General features: G+C 40.7%; 1 protein-coding gene across 2 annotated transcripts in view; it reads right to left on the bottom strand.

Moving 5' to 3' along the window:
• COBLL1 (cordon-bleu WH2 repeat protein like 1) overlaps window positions 1-20,953 on the bottom strand; it is a 186,127-nt gene that overhangs the window by 58,120 nt on the left and 107,054 nt on the right. For both annotated transcript variants that reach the window (XM_075529557.1, XM_075529558.1), the window contains exon 2: window positions 17,531-17,716. In XM_075529557.1, the coding sequence (XP_075385672.1) occupies window positions 17,531-17,716 (186 nt within the window). The remainder of the gene's footprint in view (window positions 1-17,530; window positions 17,717-20,953) is intronic.

The following is a 20,953-nucleotide window of genomic DNA, read 5'->3' as shown; positions in this document are numbered from 1 at the left end:
AATGAGGAGCTGAGACCAATGGCTCAAGTAGAAAGCAAATGTTTTGGGAATGATGATGGCAACAAATGTACGAATGCGCTTGACACAATGGATATATGCATGGATTGTGGTAAGAGTTGTACGAGCCCCCAATAAAACGATTTTTAAAAAAAGTTTCAGTGAAAGATTGGTGGTGGCACCTACTAACTGGAATAAGAACAAGAGGAGATCAAGAGAGAATGTGGAAACAGAATGGTGACAACACTTTCAAGGAATCCCCCAAACCCCGAAAGACTATTCTTAAAAGGTCAGAAGCATTGAGGGAAGAGAGTATGACATGGAGAGAGGTGAAGGGTTTTCTTTTTTTCTTTAAGAAATCTTAAAACATGACTGTGGGTGGATAACTCTTTAGTCGAGAAAAAGAATGGACCACAGGAGAAAGATTAGTTGGCAGAATGATAGCTTCATGCAGGCAAGAGGGACTGGGAACTAGGGTTCACAAGCAGAAAGAGTGATCTTTAGGTGGGCAAGTGAGGATTTTTATCCTTAGAACACAATGGGAATACAGAATGAATGGCACAGATGTCCACAGGGAATTCTATTTCTGTATTCACCACATGTGGTAGTGAAAACAAAGGAGTGATCTATTAAAATTATTTCCTCTTTCCCCCCACATCATACAAGAAAGCAAAGTTATCAAATTAAAGTAGGCATGAGATAGGAAGATTTAAAGAGAGGGGAAGATGGGCAGAAAATGTCTGAAGTTGAGGATGCAGGAGGATTAACCATGAGTGTTTTGTTTTCTATTTTTTTGCCTATGAGTATTGAAAACCCATTTGGCTAGTGATTGTGAATTCAAAATAAAATCAATCATTCTGGTTGCTTTTTTGGGGGGCAGGCACACCATTTGGGTATTATAAACATAGATTACACAAAGACTTGGATCAACCATTATTACATATATACCAGAGAAGACCAAAGGCACGGAATATCAAAGGATCAATAGAATTGAAATTCCTAGTGGGAATGAGGGATGCTTGGTGTTAAGGTAATAAACAATTGTGTTATTCAGAAAAGGGGATGCTTGAAATGGGATTATAGAGTGGCTTGGGGCTAAAAAGAACACCTGAAAGGATATGCCATTGAGGGAGATATGCCATTGAGTCAAGTATGGGAGAGGTCAGGTTACAAGCATCATCATCAATCTGGCTAATACAAGCATCAAGAGCTGGGACAGGGAGTGGAAATGGAAGAGACCTTGAAGCTCCATGGGGAGCACTCTTAACTCCGCTTTGCTGAAGCGCAAAACCACAACCTCAAGATGACAGAGCTGGTAAGACTGAAGTCAGTACGTCACTTTTTTTTTTTTTTTTTGTAGAATTAGCCAAAATTACTTTAACTGCTAAGCAAAGATATTGCTGCTTTCAATTCATGAAAAGATTTACATTGTGAGCAGTTGTAGACCATGTAACAAAACGCTCTTCCATTTTGCAAATTCCCTGTACCACAGACGCACAGGGAACTACGCTAAGCTGTACCTCTCTATTTTTGCACTCTGCAAGCTACTCTTCAGTAGGAATTGTACTCAGGTGCACTCTTGCTACACTGCTCATTCAAGCCCCCTGTTTGATTTTGCTGAAGTCTGAGTACCACGGTGCGGATTCCTGAAGAGACTGTGCTTCACCGCTTCACCCCTGTGCTCCCTGACACTCCACTTCTGGATGAGAAAGGTCTTTGGGCCACTGCGCCTCTTTTTTCTTTCACATTTTATTCTGTTTTGAAAATACCAACTCTTTACTTTTTGTTACTTCCTAGTCTCCATCACCATTACCACTTCCCTTAACCGACCTTTGCAATGTCTAACCTTGAAATTAGCAGAAGCAAAACACCTGAATTCCTGGAGCTTCCTCAGCAGAAAGATGTTTGCATATCACCCTCCCTTACTTGCAGTCTACGCCCACACAGTGTTTCTACCAGCATGCCTCTCCCCTCCCTCGTGGAGCCCTGTCTGCTGATGGGTGCTGTTGACCCCGTGTGCTTGTGGTACCGGAACTGTGCACAAAAAGGGGGATGAGAAGTTTAATTCCAAATAAAACTGTAAATAGAACCCCTAATATTTTTCACTAAGCCTTTTATTGTGCAGATTATATACAACCGAGAGAACCATGAACTGCACAAATAACATAATGCCAAATGTCAGAAATTTAGAGGTTTAATTTTTTTCTTTAAAGAATGCCATTGTATATTATTATAGTAATGAATCATTTTTAAAAGGAGACAGAAAAGCTTAAATTAGCAGCTTTGAGCTTTCCTCAATTCTCTCAAGGAGAATTAGTCGTTCCTCCCATGCACGTCGACAGCATTTTCGTATAGCCTTACGGCATAGCTCTTCCTCCTTCACAGCAGCTGTATTCAGACGCACAGACACACCGTCAGGGACTCTGCACACACCTGGGCTCACCTGTGCCTGGGAGGATTTGGAATATGAAACGACGGGCCTGGGCTCCAGTTTGGAGCTGGGGGGATGGAGTGCAGGGCAAAGAGAAGTGGTCCACAGTTTCTAAAGCCAGGCAACGGGCAGCATTGCGGGAACCTCGAGAAAGGCAAAGTGGCAAATTGCTCGTGGTACCAAACAGAGGCCTGTGGGGGAAAAAGTGAAATTGTTTTCCAGGTAATATGCTTACTAACCTCTGCCTGAGACCACACCAAAGTGCGGGTAACTGTGAAGGAACTGAGTCAAAGAAATTGAGAAAATTTCATAAGGGAGACACTGAAAAATAAGAATTCCGAGGTGGCAAGATATAAAGCAGAGTCAGAAGTAGTCCCAAGAGTATAAAAACCCTTGGGAATTTGTAAAAATGTTACAAAGGGTGTTTACCTTTCTACAGGGAGTGTGGTAAGGGTTCGGGACTATCTTGTTTAGACCTGAAGGGCAGAGTGCCTTTGTCTTAGTCAGGAGTAGAGGCGTAAAGATCAGACATGTATCTCCTCACCACTCTGGAGGCTAACTAGCCATGTGGTGAAAGCCACATTGACCGTCCATGGACTTTTCTCAGCAATCCAGGCTGTTCCTTTACGTACTGGCAAGTTCCCCATGGTGTCTGCTGTCCTCATCCCGTGCGTGTGTCTCTCTGTTTATTCTCTCCTTTTATATGATAGCACTCACTCAGAAGTGATTAGGATTAAGACTCGCTCTATATTGGTAAAAATAATCATTAGCAATAGCTAAAGAAAACTACTGTTTTCAAACGGGGTCATATGTAGGAGCAATGACTTCAAACGTATTTTTGGAGGCACAATTCAGTCTGCCTGTAAGAAACCTTAAGGTGATACCTGGGTTCCAGTTTTGCCTAGAAGTAAACGCTCCAAAGGACATCTTGTTAATTGCTAGCCTCCAGAAACTTCACATGGTGAGGCCAGTGTTGTCGAATCCACAAGTGTTTACCTCTTTCGACAATTCTGCTTCCAAATCAATGAGCTCAAACACATAGCATACAGTCTATAACAGACCTCTGCACAGTACATGAAGCAGAAGAAGGCAGAGTTGTTGAAAGGAGATTCATTCTTTAGGGGGAAAAAAATGTATCTAGGTTAAAAGCTCTTTTTTTCTTTTTTACTTTTAATTAATGAATTTGAGCCATGTTCTTCTATTTCAACCCATGACATACTTATCCAGAAGCAATACATAAAAAGTGGTCGATCAGACAGAGCTTCAAAATGTAAGGTCCTAAAATACAATGAAAAGATATAATTTTAAAAATCATTATATTTTCATTCAATATCCTCCCCAAACTTCCTGGTGCCTTCTAGTACATGCAGGGCTAATGGCTCGATGGGTTAAGCATAGAACTACTAATCAAAAAGTTAATTTGAACCACCAGCCACTCCAAGAGTGAAAATCGAGGCAGTATACTTCTGAAAAGGTGTACAGCCTTGGGAACTTTATGCAGGTCATTATATTAATTTTAGTGTCACGAAAAATTGAAATCAACCTGATGGCTGTGGGTTAAGCTCTTTTTCTAAACCAACCTCACACCAGTTTGAATGCCTAAAGTATATCATCGAAGCTTCTCTATTCTGCAGTACAAGCAGGGAAGAGATGATTTTGAACTTGAAGATCTTTGAGAATGGGATTCCTGACTGTCTAGATCTCCCATCATGGAACGAGCCATGACAGAACAAAGACAGGGCATTCACTATTAAGGAGATCCTACAGACCATGGGCCGGTGATATTGAAAGTAGGAGTCCAAGCTGCACTAGCGGCATAAGCACAAAACAGAATCTAGGAATGGACAAGGAACAAGTGAAACTTTTCCACAAACACTTGCTAGTATATGTCAAGAAATCTGGCAGAGATCCCTATCAAAGGACATGGCCTAATAGGATGCAGAAATTATGGAACAACTTCATTTGTATAACACACAAGTAAATTTTTCAGAAGACAGCTCAGCAACAGTTGCAGCAGTGCCCGGGAGTTGCCAGAAATTCAAGCTGTTTTCAGAAAAGGGCACGGCACAAGGGATATTACTGTCGATAGCAGATAGAATCTTGGCGAAAAGCAGAGAATATAAGAGCTATATGTTTTATGGACTATGCAGAGGCATTTTCACTACACGGATCACAACAAACTGGATAGCCTTCAGAAGAGTGGGAATTCCAGAACACTTTATTGTACTCATGTGGAATCTTTACATGGGCCACAAGGCAAATGTTTGAATAGAATAAAGGAATACAACTGGATTTAAAATCTAGAAAGGTCTGTGTCAGGGCTGTGTCCTTTCACAATATTTATTTAATCTGTATGAGCAAATAGAAATCTGTATTTAATCTGTATGAGCAAAGAGAAATCTGTATTTAATCTGTATGAGCAAAGAGAAACTAGATGGTAAGAAAGACGCACCATAAGGATTGGAGGACACCTTGTTCCAACCTTCAACATGCAGGTGACACAACTGTGTGCTGAGAGCGACTGTAGGACTTGAGATCCTTGCTAATGAAGCCCAAAGGCAGCAGCCTTCAAAATGGATTAAAACTCAGTGTGAGGACAACACAACTCACAACCGGACTAACAGACAACTTTATGTTAAAAGGAGAAAAGACCAATGCTCAGGGATACAGCAATCAGGAAACCAAATGACACACTGCATTGGGCAAATCTGTTGCAGAAGACCTCTTTAAAATGTTCAGGAGCAAGGATGTCACTTTGAGGTCAAAGGAGGGCTTGCCCAAGCCATAGTCCAAGGGGATTCCCTCCTCTGCCCCCCCCCACTGGGTGGAGCTTTCAGTCTGCATTTTCCCCACTAGATGAGCATCCAGCAACTTGTTCTGCATGGCATCGCCTGGGAAGGTTCTTTCTGGTCACGGTGAATTGTTTCGTAAAAGTAATTTTGCTGGAACCTCTTTTTTGTCAAGGCCAGTTTAAGAAAACAGCATGCAGCTGTGAACATTTGGCTCCTGCTTGGGAAAAATGCTGCAGAACCTGCTGTGATGTTGAACACAGGTACAAGGACAGCGCTACGGCAAAACTGAAGTGTACGAGTGATTTTCTCAGTTCAAAAAGAGGTGAAATGACAACTGATGACAAGCCTCGCTCTGGATACCCATCAACTTCCTGAACGGGCAAAATTGACGATAAAATTTGGAGCACTTGTGTCCAAGACCGACAACAGACCATGGAAGAGATGGGGACGTTATCTGGGCTATCTTGGAGCTTGGTTCGGCAAATTAAAATGGAAGATTTGGGAATGAGAAGAGTCGTTGCATCATCTGTGCCTCGGGTTCTGCATGACCAGGAAAAGGAGCATCACCTGGAAACATGCCTGCTTTGAAAGAACAACTCTGAAATGACCCAGACTTTCCCCAAGGTCATTACTAGTGAGGACCCAGAAAGCAAACATCAATCAAGCTAGTGGAAGACGCCATCATCATCTCACCCCAAAATAGCTCGACTGAGTGAAATCAGAGATCAAGACAATGCTCATTTGTTTTTTTGATGTGAGGGGGATAGTAGTGCATTTGGGGTTCCTTCCATGAGGTCAGGCTGTTAAGCAAGCTTTCTATTTAGAGGATCTGAAAAGATAGAAACAGTATTCAACAACAACAACAAAAGGCCTGATTTGTGGCAGATGGGGGACTGGTTTTGCCACTGCAACAATGCACCTGCTCACGCAGCCATCTCAGTGCATCAGTTTTTGGCAAAAAAAAAACATGCCTCTTTTGCCCATGCACCTTACTCACATGACCTCACTCCTTGTGACTTTTTGTTTCCACGAATGAAAAGGGACATGGAAGGACAGTGATTTGATGGCATAGAAGTGAAGAAAAAAAAATGAGGGAGGTGCTGTCAGCCTGCCAAACAGATGTTTGAAAAATGTTTCCAGATTTGACAAATGTATTAAGTGTTATGGAGAGGACTTTGAGGGTGATAAGGTTGTTTTGTAAAAAAAAAAAAAAAAATTAAATACATACCTGGGGGGTGGGAAGGGTGGATTCTAGTTGTTTGTAGGTACTCCCTCACATGTATGTGAAAGTTGGACAAAGAATAAGGAAAACTACTTTTGATGCATTTTAATTATGGTGTTAGGAGAATAATACTGAAAATGCCATATACTCTTAAGAATAAGAAGCCAATTTGTCTTGGAAAAAGTAATGCCAGAATGTTCCTTATGTAGCAAGACGCTGTTTGTCTCAAGTACTTGGGTATGTTTTCCAGAGACATGGGCTGCTGGAAAAAGACATCCTGCTTAGTAAAGTGAGGGTCAGGGGACAAGCAGACCCAACACAAGATGGACCGACACGGTGACCGAAACAGAACAACTGAGGACGGCACCGGACCGAGCAGTGTTTTGTTCTCTGGTCTGTCTGTGCATCAGAACTGGGAGCACCTAACAGAACAACATATGCAATGGGTCTGGTGAAAGGATGAATTAATCACACAGTGCACCAACAGAAAAGAAATCATCTCTGACTAAGGCTGGTAAAGAATTAACCACCTGGAAGCAAAGTCCTTTGTCCAAAACCAACAATTTTGGTTTGGGGATCTTCATTCTGAGCTGCTGTCCCTGAGAACACCCGGCTAACTGGTTTGGCCACGAGGTCACCAGAGGAAGGATGCTTCTCTCCCCTCTTCCTAAGGCCCAGGCACACCAAGCAGGTGACCGCCCAGAAACTCGCTTTATCCCAAGGCAAATCAAAAAGGATTGGCTAAACTGGATCATCCCCTTTTCATTCAAATGGGGATTAGTCTCTTCCTCCTTTACTAAGGCATCACTTTGCATTTTTAAAATCATACTTCTTAAAATCTGCTTTGTGTTAATATTACGTAAAACTTCTCCCCTGTTGTAAAAGTTATTTTCTGGATAGCAAATTTAAGTGAAGATATCCCTACGAGTATTTTCTACATCCTTTAGAAAATAATAATTTATCATATTGTTTTTATGTCTATGATCTTATTTGAGCCTACAGCCACCCCCAAAGCTATCCTACTTTATGAATTGAGAAAGTGACGTTAGATTACGTGGAGCATATGTAAAGGGAAGAGTGGAGCTGTGATTGGAATCTCCTCTTAAACCAGTATTCCTGCAGCTACATACTAGGCTAATGGTACCCCAAATCAAACTTCAAGCTTGTGTGTATGGTTTGAAATCGTCAGCTGCAGGCACCTGTCTTTTACTGCTGTCTTTTACTTCAACATCACTAAATCATCCTACAGTCTCTGTCTGCATGCATGCAGGCCACATTTTAGACGTAGTAGTCTCCAGATTCATTGGTTCAAACTCCCCCTCTGCTTTATGGGGAAAAGATGAGGCTATACAAATTTACAAGTCTTGGGAATAATCTATAGGGTCACTATGAGCCCAATTGACTTGATGTATTTACATAAGAGGAGACTTCCATATCTAAGTGTTCTCAAACTCCAATTAGGCCATAAAAAATGTAGGTTACAGTTCATGAAAGCGCTTTCAGGTAATTACGTTGGCCTTGCAGAGTTTCCAAACGCTAAAGATGTTAAACAAAATCACAGGTGATGATGTAATTTATCATCCAACTGGGCCATATGATAATGAAAAAGATGCTATTAACAGTTACTCTGGGATAATGCGCACAAATAGGCAAGGGAAAGACTTGCCTGAGGAGGGCATTTATTTGCCTGAGGAGGACGTTTATTTGCCTGAGGAGGGCATTCAGTGACTAAAATGGCTCCTTATGATGACTTTTAAAATCCGGCCCAGGATCTAACAGGATGTGTGCATGTTTGCATGTTTGCACTATGTCTTCAAAACTGAGTTGAGCTGAATTGGTTCTACCTGTCCCTTATACTTGCACATCAACAACCAATTAGACCTGCCACTGAAAAGGCACAAAGCAGTGAGGAGATTTACAACATTCCTGATTGGTACTGATGCTTATTTGTCTTACATTAAACAGCCTAGCTCATCCACAAGCTCAAGCGTAACGGACTGCTGTGTGTGTGCGTGTGTGTGTGATGAAACGAAGTGACCCACATATATATGACAAACCTAACCACTTCAAGATTGAAGATTTTTTTTCCAAAATGCTTTCTGTGCCCTCATAAGTAACACTTAGAATTAAGAATTGAAAACAATCAATAGTAGATCAGGCAGTCAGTAAGACGTTGACTGAAGTTTTTACGTGTGCTATTACAGACTAAAATTACCACAACTAGATTTTTTCCTCAAAATTCACCACTTTAAACTGTTTATTTACCTTGGTTATGATGTGCAAAACTAATTAAAATGACCATAATTGGACCTCCCCTCAGAGGGGTCACAGGGAAGGGATGAGTCAACCAGGGCACAGTAAAGCTCCGATGAAACACACAAAATTCCTTTGGTTCCTTGAGGCTTCCTCACCCCCCACTATCATGACCCCATTAATGCCTTTCACTGTGGGTTAGACCGGAGCATGGGCATAGGTTCAGCTGACATAAGAGCTCATGACGCAGAGAATCCAGGAACAGAAATTGGAATAGCGATACGAAAAGGGTAGGGGAAGGTGAAGAGGAAGGGGAGGGGAGGAAGGAAGGGGGGGACTGATTGCAATGATCAACACATAACCACACATACACCCCCTCCAGGAGGACAAACAAGAGACCCTATGGGGAAGAGAAGAAAGTGCTCAGCGTAAGATATGAAAATAATAATAATACTGTAAAATTTATCAAGGAGTCACGAGGGTGGGGCGGGGAGGGAAAATAGAGGAGCTGATATAGGGCTCAATAGAAAGTAAATGTCTAGAAAAGAATGATGGCAACATATGTACAAACATGCTTGATACAATTAATATATGGGGTGTTATAAGAGTTGTATGGGCCCCCAATAAATGATCTTAAATAAAAAGCATTATAAAACTAATCATTATTGTTTCTATAAATACTAGTTACACACACACACAAAATTACCATAATAAAAGCTGTGATCTAAGAACATACCATACTAAGCACACACGTGGATGTGCACACTCTCTATATCACAAATATATTACATTGAACTTATGTAATTCAATTATGGACAAGCATAGGACAAGTTTTATTGACATGAAAAAAATCATTAAATAAAAAGTAGAAGACAAGATAGCATGTATATTAGTTAAAAAAATTTAAACCAAACAGCACATGTAAGGCGATGTGTGTACATAAAATTACATGTGTATAAAATTATCTGTGTACAAATTACATGTATGTGTGTATTAAAGATTTTGTATCATGATGTTGCTAGTTATAATCTGCCTGTCTAATGACATAACACTTCAAGTTTATCTCTAGCTTATCTGCATTTTTAAACTTATATCGTCTAAAATAATTGAGCTTCTAGAACATTTAAAATAATTAACATTAATTATGGCCATTGTGGTAAGGTGTCCACGACTAGGAGAGAAAGGGCAGAGGGTGCCATTCCCAGAAGCAGAGAGCATTTCTTTCCCAGCCAGGAAAGTGGTTAGCTAGGAGTGCGGTGAGACTCACCCACGCAGCACTGTAGTATTTAAATAATATACAGTTAACAACTTTCATTTTAAGGAATTGCAGGTAGATTTATATATCTTTCCATAACATCTTTTAAAAAACTATTTTAAAATTTTAGGACAAGTCAAATAGCCTAACATATTCATGTATTTACAACACCACTGTCACAATTTGATGTTTTTCAATAAACACAGTATAATGTGAGCTTTTGAAACTCTTCTGAGATCCTCAATGCTATGTTACTCTTTTGGTTGTAATAGAAATGACACATACCAGTATTGCTTTCTCACTTCAATCCCCACCCCCACCGCCCACCATAGTCTACTTTTACCAATAGGTGGCACTGTCCTCCATGTAAAATGTTCCTTAATTAACTGTCTGACCCATCCTGGGCCCATCAAAACTGAGGACTTCCTCTCAACCTGCGCTACCAGTGCAGACAAACCAGGTCACAAATCATGTGCCACATGTCTCTGGGTCCCTTAAATGGCAGGCCCAGGTAGTAAGGCTAATTGTGTGAGGTCACGGCCAACTAAAAGGTCTCAACCATTTAAGTTCCAGTCCTTCACTTTTTTGGTTTGGGTTTTCCTCGTTACCTTCTTAGACTTGCTCGGGTAAACCCCGATCCCTGTGCATGAGGAGGATAAGAGAAAAATTCTCCTGGTGTGAATCGTGTAAATGACAGCCCCCTCCTTTTGAACAAAAAGTATGCTGGTACAGACAGAGCACGCTGTAGCTTAAAAGAGAATTAATGACAATCTTTGAATATTAACACCCACTAAGTGAATGATACATATACTTATTTTCTTTATTCTCTACAGTAGCTTCAGTCAGTAGGTGCATTTTCATAAAACTTAACTTTTCTCACGTACTGGCAGCCACCATCTTTTATGCGATGCACAGATTAATATTGTCTGGGAATAGCTCCTGTTTCAACAGGTCCGGCCTTAATAAGGCTCACTCTTAATGGGCAAACCCTGCTCTGTCTTTGGAAAAAGGCAGCTTATTTGACCAGCATTTTACACAGACACACTCAGAGGGAGATGAGACAATTTCAAAACTAGTGGAAAAAAACCCATGATCTTCCAATTCCATTTTCCCATTAAACTACTGGAAGCCCACGTGTATGTATTTAAACTGCAGAAATAGTGTATATTAGATATTTTATTCTTCCTGTCCCTACAATCCTTCATGATATCAAGATACCAAGAAATCCATGCTTAAGGCCTCAGTCAAAAGCTCACAGACCAAGATGGTAGAGAAACGATGATTTCAGTCATTACAGAGGCAGCATCACTGAGATCTGTTATGGAAAGATTTATACAGCAAAAGGTTCCTACCTTAATTCAGGAAAACAAGTTTTTAGTATCCCTTGAATAAAGTCTATTACCAGCTCCAACCTTATTGTGTTCCCTAATATGAATAAGTTCTTTCATGAAAATCAATGTACAAACAAACAGTGCATTCTTCTGAAGATAATGCTGCGTGCTCACATCCTGGCGAATGGAACCTTCTGAGCATACTGCTGCATGAGCGGTTTAAAAGTCTTCCCCCCAACTACTTTACAAAACAACAACTACTAATTATATATCGTTCTTAAAAGTTAAGTGAAACATCAAAATAAGCTCTCTAAATATTTATGTCAGTCTAGTATTAATATTATTCTTCACCAATGCAAATAAAATTATAAGTGAAATTAACATAATACATAAGGAATATTAAGAGCAAATGGACTTGAAAATTTACTAGTAGCTATCCTTCATGATAACAAAGAGAACTCTACTTTATCTAAAGAAACTTTTATGTAATTAATGCTTTTAATTACTCTTCCTGAATCCTCCACCAAATCCCTCTATCATTTTGTTGAAGGTTTTTTTTGTTTATGTTTTTAAATTGCTTTTACACTCTCATAGCCATGAAGCATCTTAAATTACCTTTGTTATTATCCGTCTTTTTGTTTAGATAGCTAACATTTTCCAGAACAGAACATATTGTCCTCTTTGGAAATTCCTTTTTGTTGTGAAACATTTTTTAAAACAATGGGCAAGCGGCAGCTTTGACATTCGGACGATATCTCTATTGTGCTCCTAAGCTATCTTGACTTACATTCTTACAAACTGACAGAACTACAAACTAAGATATGCAGAATAACGTGCCTAAAATACCCAGAATCACACACACACTTTTAGTCCTGAACAAAACTAACTAGCACCACTTTTCGCCTGTGGGCATGGTTTGGATTCAAAGACTAAACATAACCCAAAATAACTAAACTCCCTGGCATCAAGTTGATGCCCACTCTTAGCAAACCTAGAGGACAGGATAGAGTGGCCCCGCGTGTGTCTGAGATTGGAACCCGTCAAGGGCGTAGGAAGTCCTGTCTTTCTCCTGAAGAGCGACTGTTTTCGAAGAACTGCCCTGTGGTTTGCAGCCCCAAATGTAAGCAGGATACCACCAGGGCTAAGATGTAAGGATATCATTACATAATTGCCAACCCTCTGAGACCTACAGTCTAGCCACGTTCTTAACCATCACAGTCAGAATTACTAGTCTCTAGTATTCCAGCATTTGTTACTACCACACATCTGTGGATAATATGCAAACGAGGATTGTGAAATGTTTACTACAGTTGTCAATAAACAAGGATTCCCAAAAGACAGAGCCAGCACCATCAAGGTGATTCTGACCTACCGAGACCCTCTAGAAAGAGTAAAACTGGTCGTTAGGGTTTCTCAAACTGTAAATCTTTAGGGGAGTAGACAGCCTCATCTTTCTTCTGCTTTGAGATTGGCAGGTTTGAACCACAGCTCAATACTTAACCCTTTATGCTACCAGATCTTCATACATGAGGGCTAGGTACATCAACTAAAACAAGTGAGCCGTTTCTGGAGGATGACACTATTAGGATAAAAGCCTTTACAATAAACCCTAGGAAACAAAGATAGGTATCAAGTATGTTCTCAAAAACGGACAAACAAAAATAAAATAAAACTTGCCTGAAGCATTCCCATACTGGGCATCCTTGTCTTGTTCCTTCCTTTATTCAAAAGACACGGAAACCCACCAGAACCATTCAGTGTGACTTGCTGCCTCTGTCAACTTGTCAGGGTTTACATAATATTCATTTTATAAATTTTATTACATGTATATCACATTCCAAGAATCTATCCTATTAACAGTTATAAAAATAAATATGTCCTCAAAGATTGGCTTATTCAAGAATAATCACATCCCATGACAATCTAATCAGAAGTTCAGTAAGAATTTTAGAGAGAAGACAGCTGATTCTGAGGTGATCAAGGGTGCTTTGTAAACACAGTGCCACGTAGCGATGCAAAATAAAACAAGAAAATATGGGTAGTATGAAATTTCAGGTGGACAAACTTTCATCAGAGTGAGGAAGTGAAAGTCAAAGAGTCATGTGCAGAGGCTTAGGCTATACAAAGGACAGTATTGAAGGAAAAGCCTGCTTATTTTAAGAAGATGAGAATAAGGTTTCTCGATGCCCAGGATGGTGGTTTGAACTTGCTTAATTTGTTATTGAGTCGCTGTCAACTCAGTCCTTAATACAAGACAGTACCACAGCAGCATGGACATTCATTACTCAGATCAATCAGGGGAAGAAGGGTGAAATGGAGACAGTGCGGGGTAAGGAAAACAGTTTTCAACAGAGAATGCATGAAACCATAATTTGCCACACACCGATAATATTTCATTTAATACTAGTAACATATGGTGTCTTATTGAATCCTAACAATAATTCAGCTGTAACATATTTCTATAGCTAAGGAGGTAGACCATTCAACGACAGTTGGCAATCCTAGAACAAAAAACTGATTGATAGAAAATCATTCAGAGTTAGGGACTCCAAAAACCAACCAAACTCTGCCAGAGTTGGTGCTGGCTCATGAGTTTCCAAGACTGTCACCCTTCACGGGCACAGACGGGCCAGTCTTCTCCTTGGGAGCGGGTAGTGTGGTTTGCAAACTGCTGGAGTTAGCAGCCAACTCAGCTCGTAAGCACTATGTCACTACAGCTCAGGAAACTATGCTGAGGGCTTAGGTGGCTAAGAAAATCAAGGGTCTTTGTAAGTATTAACGTATTAGAAATAACTGGCCCAGCGGAGTTCCCTGAACTAACTCACCTAACTTGTTGGGTCACGGAACCGCCCGGGGCGCCCCGTCCCATTCTCTGCTTTCCCTTCCCTTTCCCTGCCTCAATAAAATCTTTCTTATTAACTTCTTTTTTTTTCTTATTAACTTCTTAAAAAAAAAAAAAAAGAAAGAACGAAACGACCCAGAATACAAGAATCCAAGTTAGGTATGAAAAGAAACAACGCAAAAAGCAGACATGATTAGAATGAATAATGAGTAAAAACAAATTTTATGGAGGAGAGTGTAAATAATAAGTTAGATATTAAAAGATTGTACATGAAAGGACAGGCCTTATACAACTACCCGGCCCACCCGCCCCACTTAATGATGTACACAATTGCACGAGGGGTGAGAGGGTGTGGCCCAAGCGTGCCGAGCTGCCGAGGGAAAGCCTGGATGATGGAGTCCATTCCGAGGCACTGCGGAAGAAAAAGGCCCAACAACGGATCTACTTCTGGGAATCGTCCACGAATACCCCATCGCAGAGCAAGTTTTACGCTGATATACAAGGAGTCGACAAGAGTCCAACGGTCTCCATAGCTACTGTTGAAAGTAGGCTCGCTTTATCAGGGGTGGGAAGGAAGCAGGGAAAGGGAGAATTTTGGCTTAAGGAACACCAAGTTTCTGTTGATGATGATAAAATAACTTAGAAGTGGAGAGCAGTGAAAGTTGCAGAACATGATAAATGCGTCCAAGGTCACTAAATGTTGCATGTAGTGCACAGTACAGGCCCAGACGTCTTGCTACAGATCTGCTACCACGCTCAGACAATTTTAAAATGGCAACGCGGTGTTTAAATTGCAGATCGCCTGTCGAAATAACCAGCACGCGTCTGTCAGCGTGTGGTTCGGTGGCGGCTTATGGGCTGCCGTGCGGCTGGAAGCGCTGCTGCTGGTATTTCAAACGCCAGCAGGGCTGCCCACTCTGGACAGGCTGCGGTGGAGTTTCCAGAATCTAGACAAAGCGGGGACAGGTCTAGGAAAAAAGGGACAGGCTGTACTGAAACCCTCAGGAACAGCAGCAGATCACTGCCAGATAACAGCTGCAAGATTTGTCCCTCAGGTAGGAAGGGAAACTAGGAGGAAGTCGCAGGACCAGAGAGTGTTATGCTCTGTTGTACCGCAGGATTCTGTGAGTAGTTTGCAAACGACTCAAAGGGACCTAACAACAACAAAGTAAAAAAATCAAAAAGTAAAGTTTAAAAGGTTAAAAAAGGAGAGAAAGAAACACAGACACAGTTAAAGTATGATAAACCACCATGCTAACTGACAAGTTCTTAACCGGTAGCTGTGATCACAGTTAGGACAATCAGTGATGATCCAGAAAATGTTGATTCCCCACCCCCACCCCACCCCACACCCAACTTTGAAATTTCTCAACCTTTTATTATAATTATTTTCAAAGCAGACCAATATTATTATTTCAGAATTGAGGATGATGGCCACTGTCTAACTTACAAATTGCCTTCCTCACTCAAAAGAGGTACAGCCTCGGCGGATGCCTGCATCTCCACCAAGATCTCCTTCAAGGTCTCGCAACCCCGTAATTAGGGCCCATGTGCTATCCAAAATGAACTCCACATAAAATGAACCACAAAATGCATCTGACTTAAATGCAATGAGAATTTTAATACATAATACTCTGTATTATTTGCTGAAGATAAGCTTTTCTATTTTCATTTATTTCCAATAATTTTGATAATAAATCTTAAAATCCAGGTTATCTCAAATGTTTCTTAGACAAACACAGGTGATATATATATATATATATATATATATATATATATAAACATACACACTACAACTCAGGGTCATACAGCTTAAGCTTAAAATTTTAATCAGGACTTCTGATAACAAAGAATCAAATGAAGGTGAAAGGTAGAACAAGACTAAGTGTACAATTCATGTAACTTTCCACTTCAGAGTGAAATGGAAAATTACACTTGGCTTTATTTCATTTTTCCAACGCAAGAGTTGGAATCGACTCGATGGAAGTGAATGAGTGAGATTAAAGTATCAGTGTCCTAAACCACCTGTGTACTTCTTGTTGGGCTAAAGTCTGAGTTTACATTTCTTTTTTTAAGATCTAAATTTTTATTTAATATACATTTTAAATTTTTTTAATTAATAAATCTTTTTATTGGGGCTCATACAACTCTTATCACAATCCATATATACATCAGTTGAGCAAAGCACCCTTATACATTCGTTGCCCTCGTCATTCTCAAAATTCACCTTCCACTTGGGTTCCTGGAATCAGCTCGGTTTCCTTTTTTTCCCCCTTCCCCTCCCTCCTCCGTGCTCCCCCTCTGAGTTTACATTTTCTATTTCACAAAGTTAACTAAATCATAAGTGAGGTCAAAATAAATTCCTTCTTTCAGAGATAGATTTATCTTCTTGGTTCAGCAAACGAATATTCCTTTTTTGTGGGTTAGGTGTTATTATTTTTTCACTAATATTTTATTTTTTTAATCTTTTAAAAACACATGTATGTTTAAAATCAGTTAAAAACAAAGACTTATTATTAACCAGTGGTTACATAATCTATTTATTCTATAACCTGATATTTCTCAAGTTTTTATTTTATCTCCAATAATATGATCAATTCTTTGTGTATAACTTTTTTGGTTTTGTTTTTACTTTTAAATTGGTTTATTTTTATTTATTAATTGGGATGAAGACACACATCAAATCACTCCACAGTTCAATCACGTCTAGTGGAATTGTACATGTGCTTCCACAATCCGTTTCCAAACATTTTTTTTCCTACATGGACTCCTTGGCGTCATCACCCTGTCACCTCGCCACCACCTCTGTGCCCTCCTCCCCACCCAAATCCTTATTCCACGTTCTGACTCTATAGGTTCCTCAGTCCTGGTTTTCATGCACCCAAAACCAAAAACAAACAGATACCGCAACTTCAAGAGGGTGACCACCCCCATGATATAACCTGGGATTCCCCCTAATATGTACAATCAAAAACCAAACAAAACAATACAACCTCCAAATACGTAAGCTTCTGCATACAGAATATTACTTTTAATAGTAATTTCTGCAAAATCAAACTCACAACAGCTAAAAAGGAAGAGTAATTCGGGTAGGAATGCAAAAGGTTCTCTTGCTGGTCACTGACTCGCTTTGATCTGCAAAATCAATATGACTGATGACCTGTGGGAAAGGGCTTGGTAAACGATAAAGCAAATTCTAAAAAATGTTAAATAGCTTACAATTTTAAAGACAATTAACTGTGATTGTGAAATTCAGAGGATGGATATTAAAATATTGGTAGGAAAAACTTTTAGCATTTAAAATAGAAAGAACTACACTGATGAATGAACAATTTTGTTAGGGAAATAGTTGCGAGGCGTCGCCCAGAAGAAAGAGAGCTCCTGGTATTTCTTTTACTCGAGCATACCTGCCATGCACAGTAGTAGACCTGACAACATCTCCCGGCAGAACCACTGACAATTCAATGTCTCTAGCTGTATTTTCTTTCTGCTCCATGACGGAAGCCGGGGATTCTACAGAACCATCAAATGAAGACACATCGGTGGGTTTGGTCTCAGCTGGAGGAGGTGGTGCCTTGGCTTTTGGTTTTCTCCTAAAGTAAAAAAACAGAAAAATAAAAAGTATAATGTAAAGAACTTTATGATGCAATTTTATAAAACAACAATAAAGGAGAAGTATATTTTTCACCATCTTGAAAATAACAAACCTCAAATTGTTAACTCTTAGTTTCCTAAGGGCACCACCCCCCACCTTTTCCGAACAGCCTTTCAACTGAAAATAGAACATAGCACAAAACGATTTTATATTTGCCTCCATTAAATTTAATAGTATGTGTTCACGTGTACCAAGCAAACCCAAACATGACCAATGAGCTGATTCCAATTCCTAGTGACCCTGGAGGACAGGGACGCTGGCAAATAACTATGGAACACGCACACATACGCATGCACGCACACACGCATAACACAGGCATGCACACACACGCACGCACACACACACATGCACGCACACATGCACACACATGCGCACGAGGACGGGGAGGAGGGGCTGAAAAGGCGATGGAGACAGGGCACTTCTCTAGGTCACAGCAAAGATTCACTCATCAAACCTTAAGAACCAGCTACAAGCGTTTACTGCATAAGTAATTTACTGCTTTAGTAAAATGATCTTTATTTTTTAAAAGTTTCCATAATGAAAATTGGATATCCTTCTACATATTCAGTAATATATTTTAAAAAACATCAAATGCAAAATTCTCTTGGAATCCTGCTCTTTTCACTCGGGGATGGATCTTTTCTACTTTATGAAACACTTCAAACTCAAGTTTCCATTGTAATGATTCCTCCAGTCTTAAAAATAAGTGAAAAGACGGAATAATAAAGTAATTCAAGAAAACACCAGTATTTCACTCACTTCCTGTTAGTTTTGATAGGAAAAGAAGATATACATTTTAAATTAGGGGTCCTGACAGCAATGATGACTGTAGAGCAGGAGCCAGTTCACTGTCCCTCAGACCATTGCAGGGCCTGACTAAAGTTTAAAAAAAACCATGAACAAATCCCTATGCACACTGGACAAGTCGGCTGCTAAGCAGGACAGGCAGCGCCGGCAAAAACACCTGGCTGGGCCGGAAATATGTCCTTGGCGGGCCGCATGTGGCCTCCTGCAACCTCACTCAAGGGCAATGAGTAACAGCGTTGCAGGTGAATGGATACACTGGATGGTGGCAGGTGAATGGATACACTGGATGGTGGAAGATCCTGCAAACTACTACTACTAATAAGGGTTTCTGGGAGGTGGGAGGGGGATAGGGAAGAAAGAAAATGTTTTGCAAATGTTGGTTGAACTATAGATTGTTCTAATATCTGTAAAAGCTACCAATTGAATAATGTTTTTCAAAAGGGAGAGAGCATTACTGATCAGTCCTATAGGGTCGTGAGGAGCCAGAAATGACTTGACAGCAATGGGATGATTTTATTGTTTTGTTTTCATTTTAAATATAATGCTGGCAACCATCCACTGGTATGTCAAATGCAGTAGGGGCTCCCAAAGTGAGCAGAGTTCTGTATAGCTTCCAGACAAAGGCAGACTAGTAGGAGAGGGCTGGCCATAGCATTCTGTCAAGCGACTCCTGTACATTCGCCATTTAAAATTCCATGTCTTACAATGGATGGATGGATTGTGAGAAGTGCTGTACGAACCCCTAATACAATTATTTTAAAAATCAATAAATAAAATTCTATGTCTTACAACAGAATGTTGTCTCAAACGGCGGTGAGGCTTCAAAATGTTGTGGGAACCGGGAGTCAAAGATAATGGAGTTTTCTGCGAGCTTTTGGTTTCCCTTCTTACAGGCGGGAGAAGAGCCGGAAAGGCTTGGAATACACGAGTGCTCGGAGTAGATAGCGTGGGGCTCGCCGGCGCCCCATTCGTTTGTACTGAGGGCTGCAATGAGCCAGAACCTAATCTCCAACTAACAACAATAAGCACAGTATTCCTCACACTATGTAATCTGAGACAACGATTATTCCCATTTAACCAGGGATGATTATGTACCTTGTACGCAAAACACACTGAGCGTGGCACAACGAGGATTAAACACTGAACCCAGTTATCACGTTGATTCTGTTAGTGACCCTAAAAGGGCCCCTGAATAAGGCCAGATGTTTAAGCACAAATGCAGACAAAGGTCATGGGAATGTCCGCCTCACCACAGCAGACACTGCTACTGTCCACGTGCTACGGGCACTGGACACACGGCAGTGTCCCGAACAGCCGCTTCTGGGACCTGGACTCAATCCAAACAGCATTCTGCTCATTTACAGGATACAGCTAGGGATCAGCGGTTCTCAGCCTGTGGTCACGAGCCCTTTGGGAGTCGAATGGCCCTTTCACAGGGCTCGCCTGATTCATAACAGTAGCAAAATAACAGTGATGAAGTAGCAACGAAAATAATTTTATAGTGGAGGGGGTCACCACCACATGAGGAACTGTGTTAAAGGGTCGTGGCGTGAGGAAGGCTGAGGACCACTGGACTAGATGATCCCTGGAGCATATAAAGATCTGTCCATGAGAATTTCGTTCAGACTGACAATGAAGGCCTTAGACAGGTATTATTTTAAAACCAGCAGCGGGGTATGAAGACAGCACTAATTTTTTTCAACCACATGTCATTTGTAAATTAACATGGGAAGGACACCCCATTCCCAAGGAGTACTTCCTGTCCAGAGAGCACTTCCAGTTCAGGCCAGGACAGGGTCTCCTCTGAGGCTCCCAGGAACTGAAAGCATGGGAAATGGGTTACAGTCCCAAGCACCTTCTCTTTTTTGGCACGCATGCTAGGAAAACGAGAAGGGCAAAGTGACAGACTTGGAAGAGTCTCTTGCAAACCTTCAGACTGCGGTCTGCCACACAGAACTGCTCTGTATTTCACCACCCAACTAGGTCCCTTCCACAGACTGTCATCACTGTTTTCTGTCCCTACCGTTCCTCCAACCAAAGGTGACCAGCAAGCCACAGGCTCCTTAGTCACACCCAATGCTGTCTACATCTTGAAATTCTCTCCTCCTTCCCCAGTCATAAGTAAAGCACACGCACAGATTTCTATCACCCGAACAGAATCTCCACTTCCCTCTTCCTGCTACGTGACATTTTCCTTGTCTCCTTCCTCATCGCCAGCACAACTTTTAGACCTCTGCCATCCAGTACGGTAGCTCTGTGGCTGCTGAGCCCTTAACCCATGACTACTGTGACTACGCTTAAATGTTGACTATATTTCAATTTACATTTTAAAACAAAGCTATCAGAACACATTTAAGTATATTTGGAA

This window comes from Tenrec ecaudatus, chromosome 13 (assembly GCF_050624435.1).
Source record: "Tenrec ecaudatus isolate mTenEca1 chromosome 13, mTenEca1.hap1, whole genome shotgun sequence".
Lineage (NCBI taxonomy): Eukaryota > Metazoa > Chordata > Mammalia > Afrosoricida > Tenrecidae > Tenrec > Tenrec ecaudatus.
The sequence above is the reverse complement of the archived record's forward strand: the minus strand, read 5'-3'. Positions and strand labels throughout refer to the sequence as shown.